Raw genomic sequence first — 12378 nt, 5'->3', positions numbered from 1 at the left:
TTTCCTGGGCTCCCACATGTGGCTTAGAAACCCCTGCAGCCCAGGATCGGCACCAGATACGTTGGGATTCACACACCTACACACCGGCAGGCACGGGGCCAGGAGTCTCTTCTGAGAACTGTAAAAGCCCACAAGATTCCCTGAGCTGGCCTGGAAGAAAGGAAGCCTAACTTGTGGTCCCTGTGCTTCTGGTGGCCTACGGGAAACCGCCCTCCTGGGCACAGGTGGGCTGACGGTGATGCCTGAATGTCTCAAGCAATTTCTCCCCATCACATCTGGAGGCCCAGCAAAGTGACTGTGTCCTGGGGTGGGGCCCACCCCCAGCTCCCCCACGCTCAGTGTCAGGCCGGATACACCTTCGCGGCACGTCCATCACGCCAGGCTGGGGCCTAACTCAAGGAGGGGTCCCCACGCCCCGTCCTCAGGGCCAAGGTGGGTGAAGCTTCGTGAGAGCAGATGGCACGAGGCCAGCAGTGAGGACAGATGCAGCCGTTGCAGTGGCTCAGTCCTCCCTCCACGCAGCATCCGCACCTGAATGGGACACAGTGGTTCCCCCCCTAGCCATGCCTCCCTTGGCTCCTGGGCAGAAGCAAGGCCTGCAGGGATAGCAGCAGAACCCGCCCTGTCCTCAGGGAGCTCCTGGCTCTTGCCTGGCTGCTGATTTCCAGAGATAGTGAGATCACAAGGGCTGAGGCGGGAGAAGACGCACCCATCCCTGTCAAAGGAGGGGCACTGGGGGCAGACCCTGGGCATCACCTGGCCCCAGGAAGCCTGCAGGTGACAGGACGGGAGCCGGGGACAGGGTCCTACCACCTCCCGTGGCTTGCTGCTGCACAAACTCCCAGCTGGGCATTCAAGGCCTCTGTACCCTAAGGTCCACCTGCTTCTCCAAGCTCATTCCCTGCCACGGGCCTTCCCTGCTTGAACCACCCAAAACCCAAAGTCTCTCCTTCCCACGTTCAAATGCCACCTAAACTAAACGCCAAGGTCCAGCGCCAAGGCCTCCTGGTCCTCCTCGAGGCTCTCTGCGGGCCCTCCGTGTCTGTAGCGATGCCCTTGGGCTCCGTGTGTTACACCTGGAAGCTCCGAAGTGAGGGAGGCTGCCCCAGGGAGGCCAGAGGGGCTCCCGACCGCAGGGTGAGGGCCACCGTCCAACACCCCAGGCCCTGGGTCCTGGCGCTTCTAGAAACTCAAGGGGAGCTCGACATCCGGACTCTCACTTCTGCTGAACGCACGTCCCACTTGCCAAGCCCCCAGGGCCGGCCCCCAACTCAGCCTCACCTTGATGACCCGCAGGGGCTTGCTGGGGTTGTTTCTGTCCAGGTAATTGATGTACCCGGACAGGGAGATGCTGAGCAGGTGGTCCTTCTGCCACAAGCAGCCCAGCTGCTGGTCCAGGACGGCGGAGCCCATCGTAAACGCGCTGACGACAGAGTTCACGCCGACGTCCCAAATCTTAGAGGTTTTGTCTCCGGAGGCAGAAAGCAAGTGGGTGCCGTCAGGACTCCAACTGATCTGTCAAAGGAACAGTGGGCCACGTGTCAGAGAACAGAGTGGAAAGGGGCCTCAGGAAGCAGCCTGTCCACAGCCCTCAGCCCGGGAGGGACCCGCTGGGACCACGACACCCTTTCCACGGGACCCTGAAGCCCGCTACCGCCACCCCTGCTCCCAACTCTTCACTGATGACGGCAAACACGGACGCCGCCTGACCACAGCCGCAGACAAATCCGTACTCACGGCGTAAATGCCTCCGTCGTGAGCCTTGTTTCCTCCCAGGGCACACACTTTCTCTCCCGTCTTTCCGTCATAGATGTAGATCTTTCGAGGAATAAACACACACACACACACACACACACACACACGGGTCACAGGTGTGAGGATGCTCTCGCCAGCTGTGCGTGAAACCAGCCCTTCCTGCCACGGCTCTACCGTCAAGAGTTTGCTACCGTGACTCCTAAAAAACAGCAACCTACGACGAGTGCTAACGGGATTTCCAGCTCTATTAAAAAGGAGAAAGGTAGGGCGCCCGTGTGGCTCAGTCAGTTGTGTACCTGACTCTTGATTTTGGCTCACGTCGTGATCTCAGGGTTGTGGGATCGAGCCCCACATCAGGCTCTGTACTGAGCACAGAACCTGCCTGGGATTCTCTCTCTCTCCCCCCCTCTGCCCTCACCCCGCTCACAAAATAGAAAACAAAAGGAGAGGTGAAAAGGGGTCCACCAACCCAGTAACCCGAGTGCCTTCCAGGAGCGGGAGGGAGGGGGAGTTCTAGTTCCTCATGGGAAGACGGGCTTTGGAGGGTCTGCCTGCCCTGAACCGCTGGGAGGCCATGGATGAGCCCCCGCCCCTGCCCTCAGCCCTCACCTGGCCATCCGCGCTGGCTGTGGCAAACCTGTTCCCGTCAGGAGAGAATCGCACACAGTTGACGAAGCGGCTGTGGTCCTGTGGGAGAGTGTACAGTTATCCACCTGACGACGGGAGGTTCTGGAAAGTTCTTTATGAAATATGCAGTCTGCTTCACACATCCACTCTGGCTGCCGATGTGAACTGCCAGGCGACAGGACGACCTCAGGGCTTAAATAAACAAGTCTGAAGCAGCCCCTGACTCACTGGGAGGGCCAGGCCTCCCCATTCCCACACTCAGGGTGCATTCCTTCCCCTCTGGCAGACACAACCCGCCCTCCTCCCTCAGGGGCCCAGTGAGAACTCCAGTCCAGAACCTGGAGGCCTCTTGGCTGAGTCTCCAGGGTGCAGCACCTTGGGTTGGAGCTAACAACCAGAAATTCAACGATGGTCACGTACTTCCTGGGAGTAAGACTCCAAGTGACCCTCCAGGGGTGAGTCCCTTTCCTAGAGGAACAACTCATTCTTTCCCAAATCGAGGGTTCGTATAAGAAAACATCCTCTAAACACCCCCTGCCCCTCCCCACCCTGGCAAGCACTATTAGCTCTCCCAAGGGTAGGAAGGGTTAACTGCTTCTGTGGGTATAAACAGCTAACCTTCAGGAAAAAACCCCACTCATCACCTGCCCCACAGTGCCCTCCAAAGCCAAGAACTGACTCAACTTAATCAGGAGCTGCGTGCGAGGGGTCCGCATGTGTGTCTGTCACGTTATGGGTTGAATTATGCCCCAAAGACACAAGCTGAATTGGTGCTATCTGAATGGAAACCTCACTTGGAAAGAGGGTCTTTCCAGAAGCAATCAAGACGAGGTCATTAGCACAGTCCTAATGCAATGACCCAGATGGGTGGTGGGGGGGGGGGGGGGGGCGGTGCGCAGAACAAGCCCAGATGGAGGCGGACTGGGGTTAGGCTCCCTTGAGCCAAAGAACCCAGAGGTAACAGAATCGGGAAGGAGTCAGGGGGTGGGGGCACAAGCTGGGGACACCTGGATCTCAGGCTCTGGCTTCCAGAAACGAGAACAAATGCCTGGCGATCACGCCGCGGGTTGCCGAACTTCGTTAGGGCACGTGGAACGTGTCATCCGAAACGCTCCTGTGGTCACAACCCTTCACGGACACTGTGACCACTGTCCTCATGAAGAAACCCAGGCCAGGAAGGAGAAGTCGGGGCCGGGTTCCCGGGCAGTGGAGCCCCAGAGCCGGGATCAAAGGAATCCATGTGTCTGCCAAGTCCAGCTGGGAGGGGGAGGACGGGCTTCCCTGGTGGAGGCAGCCCTCGCTCCACAGCACCACATGACTGCGGTCTGACTCCAGGCCAGGCGTCAGGCCCCACGAGATGCGGTCCCCGTCCTGAGCTGGAGCCCAAAGCAGGCCCGGCACCTCCTATTCAGCACTTCCTCCCCTTCCCTCAGCTGTAGGCCAGAAGCAGCCAAAGCCGCATCTCACCGGGAGGGACCCCCTGCAGGGGGGGGGGAGGCCAGGTCACCCTCGAGGGACCAGCTGGGACAAGAAAGCCTGAGCACCGAGGGGGGCGATGCTGGTGCCTGGTTTACACAGCCTGCTTCCTTCCTGCCTCCTTCCGGTGAGCACCGTCGTAGGGCTGGGACTTGGCTCTGACCAAAGAGCTTGTCCTCTGGGGCACCACCACCAGTGCCCCTGACGGAGGCACGACGGGCTCACGGCTTCAGCCCGCACTTGGCTTTGGTTGTGCGACCGCTGGGAGGCGGTCCCTATTACGAACAGGCCACCCACCCGCCTCCCGGGGCCCAGCTTCCACCGGGGTGACAGGGACCTGAGTTTGCTGTGTGTGCTCACCTGTGTTAAGGCTGGCCTTCCCTGCTCCCGGGTCTGTGCTCCGAGACCAGCAGCAGGAGCAGTCCGGCAACGTGAGCCACAGCGGAACCAAACTGCTCTCCAAACCAGGATCCTACGAGCCCTCCTGGCTGCTTCTGCCCCCACCACCATCACCGGTCACCCGCCACCTAACCACCGCGAGGGCTTCAGGGAGCCTCCAGGCACTTCCCAGGAGACAACAGGGCTGGGAGAGAACCCGGGGCTCCCATTTCTCCTCCAGAGCTCTGCACTTGACTGCACTGGCTCTGGGGCCTTCCGGCGGGGAGCCACCCAGGTGCTGTCCATCCAGCCGCGGCCGGCCCAGGGAAGCAGGGCCCCCCACACTGGGACACCAAAAGCACGCACGACAAATGGAGCGGACCCTGGGCTAAATAGGTGGCTACGGTGGGGTGCTGATTCCCCTTTACTGGGCGTAAGGAATATACTATGAATTAGCTGGCCAGCCATCATTTAATTCCGCCTCGTAACAAACTTCAGTTTTGCCGGTTCCCTTAGAGAACAGGAACGTCCCCGTATCCCAACCCCAGCTGGCCTTAGTCAGGACGCCCTCCTGAAAGGCACCGGACACCCAAGCCCCGCACCTGCCCAGGTCCAGCCAACAGCTGGAGCGATCCCACTGTGCTGCCACGGCCTCTCCCCAGACCCTCCGCCCCATCTCTCTGGATCGGGTCTCTCAGAGCGCTCAGCACCCCTGATGTTACAGGGGACACCACACAGGGTCTGTGGCCCTTCTCCCTGCTGGAACGCAGCATGCCCCTCCCCAGGCCTGGGAACAAGGCAGGTTGTGGGACAGCCCCGGCCGGTCTGGCGCGGGCCAGGCACGGCAGACAAGCTGAGGCCCATGCGCTGTGTGAACCCAAGGCCTCGGGCTTTAGAAACTCCTCCCCGTCAGCTTTTCCTGCAGCTTGAGCCAAGAGCCCAAATGAGCCGGAGACTGATGTCTGCTCCTGAAATAGCCCACTTAAAGGGAGACGGCAGTGAACAGCCCGTTAACCAAAAAAGTGAGGGCTAAAAATAGCCCGCTCCACGGGGAGGTGAGGCCTGAGTGCAAGAAGGACGGGGTCTGGGGAAACTTCACAGGGAGGGTTCAGACATCCGAAGGCTTCCTGCGGCTGCCTAACCCAGCCACCACCTACTGAGCGGGGGCTCCCGGCCCCTCCCCAACCCCCCAGAGGAGTCACGGCACAGGCCATCCCCCATCCCCTGATGTGGAAGGCCCTCGGGGTCCGGTCTAATCCTGTCCGCCCATCAGTCACGGCGAACACTCACTGGAGCTCTGGCGGGGACCCTGTCAGTGGATCCTCCCCAGAACGCCCCACTGTCATTATCTCCCCATCATCACCTGACCCCCCCCCCCCCCATCACCCCCTCTCGACACTGAGAACACGGAGTCGTTGAAGCCATTAGGTAATAAGTAATGTACCTGAGCCCACGTCACTGATAGGGTCAGAGCACCACGGGGCTCCCTGGCCTGACTCCAGCTGGTCAGCTCAGATGTCCCCTCTGGGAGCCCTCCCTGGCTCCGCTGGCCTCAGCTGTCCCCTGAACATACGACTGCTACTGACACTCACAGCGACGTGCCCCAGGCCCACCTGCCTTGTTCCCTGTCATGAGCTCGTGGAGGGAGGAACAGGCTCCAACGCTGGTGCCCTCCCCCTCCCCCCGAGCCCAGCCTCCACAGCCAGTGCTCTGAGAAGCGGTTTCTGCCTGGACCTGAAACATGGCCTCGCCTTGCTTCGGTCTGTGTCACCTCCACACCCGGCTCCCCCCCTCCCGCTCCGAAGTCTCCCGCATCCTTCGCCAAGTTCCTCGCCAGCCTCAGCCTGGCTGAGAAGCACCAAAGTGACCCCTACCCTCTGCCTGCCTCTCCCGCCACCCTGGACAGACTGGTTCAGCTACCGCGGACTCCGGAGAAAGAGGACTAGAGGAGGCGACAGCAAGCTTCTCCATGTGAGCGTGGCTGGGCCAGTCACCCTGCCGTCAGCCACGGCTTGTTGCGGGGAAGCCAGGAAGGAAACGGGGGAGGGGACGTGCCCTGCTGCCCCCCAGCACACCCGTCGCGAACGCAAGACCAACGCACATGAGGGCGGAAAGGCTAGGCCTGACCAGGCAGGGCATTCTGTGGGCCCAGCCCAGGCCCCCGATACACTTCGAAGGAGCCATATGGCTGCTTCGTGCCCTGTTGTAAGTCAGGAAACAGGAGAAACACCACCAGAAAATCCTGCATATCGGAGCTCCAATTTTACTTCACGGTCTGGAAAGGCAGCAGTTCTAATAATAGCGAAGACAGATTTGTAGCTCACGTCCCCTCCCGCTGTGTAGAGGGACATGGGACGCCCCCGCCTGGAGTCGCCTGTGGAGGGGGAGACGGCACGGGCGGCAGGGGAGAGCCGCTCCCAGGGCAGCCGACCGCACCGCACCGCACCGCACCCGGGAGGAGAGGAGACCAGGTGTCCCCCCGCCGCAGGGGCTCCCTCCGCTCTCACACACTCACTCCACCTCCAGGTCAGCCAGCCACAGCCTGCGGAAGCAGGCCCGGGGCACAGGAGTGCCAATTCGGCAATCGTTGAGTTAGACAAACTACCCTAGCGACCACAACACCTGGAAGTCGGTCGGGATGTGGACGCAGTCTTCCGAAGGGCCTGCTCCAGAAGGGGCGTCCACGGTCGGCCCAGGGCGGCCAACCTGCTCACCGGACGGAGGAGGAAGGAAGCGCGGGGCCAGAGACTCGCAGAGCACCCCAGCGGGCAGGTGCACGGGTGCGGCGGGCCAGCGGACGATGCTCAGCTGGGCCGGTTCTCACCCGTCCAGACGCATCCATTGCGGGGACGCACTTGGCGGGGAAGACATGCCTGCGGTAGACGAGGAGTGAGCAAGGGCCCACCCGCCCCTTCTTTCTTAGCTCCTCAAAGGGAACCTCCGCCTTTACCCACAGAACGCCAGGGCCAGGGGCGGAGACAGCGATGCCCAAAGCCTCTGTCCTACACCCGGCCTCCTATGGTCCTGGGGGTCCGGGGGGGGCCCACGGCCTCTGAAATATGGGTGGGCCCGGGCCTATTCAGGTGATGGTTCCCCCGCCCTGTGTTTCTACAGCCTCCTGGGCTCACTGCGGTTTTAGGTGAAGGAACACTGACGCTGAACCCAGAGTCTGAGGGCTCAGCAGAGGGTGGCTGACGCTGATCCAGGACTCAGGCCTGGAGGAACCAGGAGTCTATACTCCCTCTGTACGACACGAGCGGCTGGTTTAAACCAATAAACGCGAGAACAAAAAAGGAAAGCGATTTGATTCCCCTCCTCAGGCCAGCAGGACGGGCAGGCGGTCTGACCCGAGTGAGTATGGTCGCTCTGGTTTGTCTCAGAAACCCCTTCACTTCCCCTCGGGTATGAGCGCCGTCGGCTTCTGATTTCAGTGCGTGCCGACACTGAGAGCACAACCTCCTCTTTCTCAGGGCAACTGGAACTCAGCTCCTCTGTGCTCCCGACATGCCCACCCCTTATCCCATGGCCTTAAACGTGCTCGAGAGGAAGACGGCAAGAAGCTGGAGCCTGGACGGGTGGACAGCCAGCCATCCACTCCAGCTTTACTTTACTCCGGGGTTTTGAGGCTCCAGGGCAGACACACGTGCACAAGTCAGACTCATCTACAAAGCTGTCAACACTTTGCAAGGCATTTTGGGTGGGTGCCCGGGGGCAAGTGCTCTCCCCATCCTTTACTCTCTAGGCCAACTGAGCCTGTTAGAATCTTCTCCAACGGAAGCCCAAGGAACTCCTCGTGGACACGGAGACATTCACCAGCAGCTCACGTGCGCCCACAGCTCAGCGGGGCCGGCGGAGGAGGGCCGTCACCATCCGTCTCCTGAAGAGACCCAGAACACCAATCGCCCACCCGAGGGTCGCAGAGCCAGCCAGCTGCCGCGCTGGGCTGCCACCCAGTGCCCCCCATTCCCGGCCCACAGCCCTTCTGACCTCTCCCAGGTCCTTACGCAGGACGCACGGGTGACAGGTTCCACAGGCAGACTGTGGGGACGAGCTGTGTGCCCTTTCTGGGCACAGGTGCCAGCCGGGCAAACGTCCGCACCTGACCCCCACCCCGGGCCAGGGTTTTGGGGCGAGGGCTGTGTTCTCAGATTAGAAAGGAAAACGGAACAAGGAAGGGCCTTCCGGCCAAGGCTCCAAGTGAGCACGTGGAGAAGGCTGGCAGTGGGGTGAAGTCACAGGCTCAAGCTGACTGGACTCAAAACCTGGCTCCGCTTACTTGCCACTGAGCTGCTCCCTGCCGGGTTTTCTCTCCATCTGCGAAGAGGAAACCATCCCTCCCGGGGCGGGGAAGGGAGCCCCACCAGCTCAGAGCCCAGATCACAGCCAAGTGAAATCAAACAGCGGGGAAGGCGGAGGGGGGTACCTGGGGGCAGGGACAGCTTCACTGAGACAAGCTAGGACGACCTCCTGTTGCCACAGAAACCTCCTGTCTCCGTCCTCCTTCCTCTCCTGGGTGCGAGGCAGGACGCTCAGTCATCTGACTCCGTCTGACTCAGCACCCACTGCTCACCCTGTATCCCATGATACGTCTGCCTGCACGTAGGAAGCACGGACCTCGAGCCACAGCCTTCAATAAAGCCGCCACCACCTACAAGCCAGGCAGCAGCCACAGGAGACAGCCACACGGACTGCTGCAAAGGGACCTCTGAGCTGCACGCTCTGCAGGGCACAGAAAGCCTTGCTGTGCTTCCCACGCAGCCGACCAGGCCCTGCTCAAGGGCCCCGGGGATGGATGGAAGCCTGTTTCACTACCAGCAGGAACCCCTGCAGAGCCCTTCAGTGTCCGACAGCAAATTCCGCCCACTGCCCCAGTGCTGCCCTGTGGGGGACCTGCTGAGGAAGTGTCATCATCCTTTCTAGCCACACCCTGCCCACTATCTATGAATCACTGTGGTTAGTCACCGGAGTTAAGAGCAGGCCCCAGTGAGTCTCTTTAAGGGCATTCTCTCATTTAATCCTCCATGAGGCAGGGCAAGGAACCGCTCTGGACCCGCGGGCAGCTGTGCAGTAAAGTTCATGGTTAAAATGCTCTGGTATCGATGCCTCCACACCCACCTTGCAGACGGGAAAAGGGAGGCTTAGGTTCAGACCCTCGTCGCAGTCAGGGAGCACGTGCAGGGCTAGGACATGCTCCGCTAAGGCATTTAGAGCATGAGTCTTTGAGAGTTGAAGCATCTAACTCTCTTCATCACATGTCACGTTCCAGCTGGGACCCTGCCCTCATCACCTCACCAGACGAGACAAATCCAGGTATCCCCGGAAGCTCACCACCTCTATCGCTTGGGAGGCTCAGCAGGTCTCAAGCTGGCACCACCAGAGCCAGGCCTGGGCCACCCCTTTCTGACAAGGCTCCTCCAGCCAGAACGCTCACCTGGCCACACGGCATCAGAGATGCACCCTCCCTGCAACCCCAGAAACATACACCTCTCCCGGGGCGAGCGCCTCCCTGCTGGAAGCATCCAGGCGGGCCTGAGTGCAGGACTAGGCGGGCCGGGGGCTCGAGTGCTGCCCCACGCACTTCGTGTGTGAAGTTCCCCTGTAAACTCCACTTCCGTCCACGCGTCAACACGTCACGGCGTTAATGGCACGTGCCTGCGACCTGGCTGCCATAGCTGCAGGTCTAGACTGCTGGTTTCGCGTGCAAGCCACCCCCAGGGGAAAGTCCACTTACGCCGATTGTGAACTTGAACTTGAACGGTGGCCCCTCAAAGAACGCGGCACAGTTATCGTCACTGCCCGTTGCCAGCCGGTACGGTCTGCTCTGCTTGATGTCCACGCTGTTGATGACTTTGTTGTGTCCCGTGATCTCGCCCACGGAAGAGCCACTGTCCCACAGGAAGACGGCTCCAAACCTTGACCCAATGAGAGGAGTCACAGGAAAAAGTCAACCCTGGGGACAGTCAATGAGATGTGGGCAGCTGAGTGGCCAGTGCTCGGGGTGGGGGTGGGCAGAGCTCGTGGCCACACTTCACGCACGCTCGTTAAAGGAGTCAACGCCGAAGGCCTCCCATGGTTTCAGCTCTGCACAGTATTTGCTGGAGAATCCGAGAGCCAAGTGCCTTCGGGAAGGGACTGGAATCCCTATTCGGTCTATATGGTCGAGGCCGACAGGCCTCCCATGTGGAATGTGCCTTAGAAACACCTGCCAGGGGAGTAGCCCTATGGCTTACCAGTTTCCTAACAGTTTTACTGGGCGGGACCAAGATATTTAGCAGCCGCCACCCCTGCTGGGAAGGCGAGGATGTCCTGCGCTCAGCTGGCATCTGATAAAAACGTACCGCGGGGGTTACTACGTGTGACTGAATGAAAATGGAATTGCTGAGACCAACAGGATGACTGGAAAAGCTATGGCAGAATTAATACCTGTCAGAACACGCAGTAAAAATAGCCTCTGAGTAGGGAGATGTGTGCCTGCCAAATTCCAAGTGCTTGACGGCGGCCGTGGTGCCCTGGGGGGAACCCTGACCTCGCTCGGAGTCGGAAACCTGAATCGCGGTACTGACCCCACTGGTCACTAGAGCCGTGAGCGCGGCGGCCACTGCGGGCCACCTGCCCCCTCTTCCTTCGTTAAGTGACCATCTCAGGTGGGGTGCACAGCTCCCTGCAGCCAGGTGTGGCCGTGGCATGCTGGGAGGGACCCCGGTAACGCTCCTGAGAGCTGTAACTCTTTCACCTTCTCGTTTCCTGCAGCCTGGACTGTGGGCATGACGGCTGGAGCTCCAAGAGGTGAGGGGCCACGGATGTCAGAGACAGAGGGAAGGTACCAGGGCCCCGGGGGGACTCCACACGAGTCCAAGCTGGCACAGGTGTCACTGCTCCCCTCCCACCGGGGGCACCCGGAAAGAAAGCAAAGCCAAGGGACACGGGCAGGGAGGGCCGAGGCCAGAGACTCACTTCTCCCTTCCTTCCCCGACCACTGCGATCCTCTTACTGTCTTCCGTCCAAGCAATGTCCTTGATCTTTCCAGCGAAAGGCTGATACTCATACTTTAAGAGGTGCTCCTTCTGCGTGGTATCCCAGATCCTCAGCTTCCCAGATACATCTGTGGACACAAGGGGGTAGCGAGAGCCAAGTTTACCCCTGGGGCAGGGCCGTGTGGGCACAAGGCACGCCCGGACAGCACCGCCCAGGGTTCCCAGGCTTGCTGGCGTTGCCCGAGGCTGCTGCTGGGAGGAGGGATGTGTCTCAGGTAAGCAAAACCCGCCACCGGTCAACCAGAGCCCGTGGCCTCTGTGAGGGCCACTACCGGGTCTCTGGGGGGCGCCAGCAGTCACCTGGATGACGCACCCTGGGTGTGGATCAGAACGCCCAGAGACACGCGGAGGCGCACTTCCGAGGCATCAGGAAGCGGTCTGGTTCTGGGACTGTGGTTTCCTCGTAGGGGGATCCAAGCGGCGCATGGGTCTCAGGCAGCTTTCTTAACGCTTGGGACCGAAGTTCTTCATTTCCAAAGTGTGACAGTACTAGTGACAGCCACCTCTCCCGTGCAGTGGCCGTGCTCACACAGACAAGGAGCGCAGCTGTGTGCAGCTAACGCATGCCGTGACGCGCACAGTGGCCCCCACCGGGGCTCTCCTCCACTCCACCCGTGCCGCCCTCTGGCATCTAAGGCACACCCCACAGCCCAGACGACTTGGGTGCTGCAGGATCCCCGTGTGAGGCCCACGAGGGTCCTGGAAGGGGAAGCGGCACATCCTTCCCTTCCCCGCCAGGGTCCCGTCACCAAGTTAGTCATCGCTTCACAGAGAACTAAGGCTCCGCAGGAGGCTGCCGCAGAGCCTGACCCATGAGCAAACCCCGGGGGCCCACAGTCCTGTGCGGCAGACAGGGAGAAGCTGACTTCCACATGGAGAGCACCACGTGGGGGTCCTGGGGACCTGGTGCTCTCTGGGCGAGGTCTGGGAAGGCTGCCTGGCCGAGGTGAGCTGCAAAGGGGACCTGCAGCCAGGGGCGTCCCTAACAAGGCAGCCAGCAGGAAAGGAAAGGAAAAAGCAGAGGCTATGTGTGCACGACGGACACTCACGCTCACACGTGCGCACACACTCATGCACACACCAGGCTGTGGTCGGCTGTGCCCAGGCC

At 60.8% G+C, this 12378-nt stretch overlaps 1 protein-coding gene across 1 annotated transcript in view; it reads right to left on the bottom strand.

Moving 5' to 3' along the window:
- WDR1 (WD repeat domain 1) overlaps window positions 1-12378 on the bottom strand; it is a 45197-nt gene that overhangs the window by 15509 nt on the left and 17310 nt on the right. Inside the window, exons 4-8 of the mRNA XM_030314202.1 lie at window positions 11191-11338; window positions 9968-10148; window positions 2365-2442; window positions 1738-1818; window positions 1282-1515 (exon numbers count right to left, since the gene is read on the bottom strand). Coding sequence (XP_030170062.1) covers window positions 1282-1515; window positions 1738-1818; window positions 2365-2442; window positions 9968-10148; window positions 11191-11338 — 722 coding nt within the window. The remainder of the gene's footprint in view (window positions 1-1281; window positions 1516-1737; window positions 1819-2364; window positions 2443-9967; window positions 10149-11190; window positions 11339-12378) is intronic.

Source organism: Lynx canadensis, chromosome B1, assembly GCF_007474595.2.
Source record: "Lynx canadensis isolate LIC74 chromosome B1, mLynCan4.pri.v2, whole genome shotgun sequence".
Lineage (NCBI taxonomy): Eukaryota > Metazoa > Chordata > Mammalia > Carnivora > Felidae > Lynx > Lynx canadensis.
Note: the sequence above shows the minus strand (reverse complement) of the source record. Positions and strands in the feature narration are given on the sequence as shown.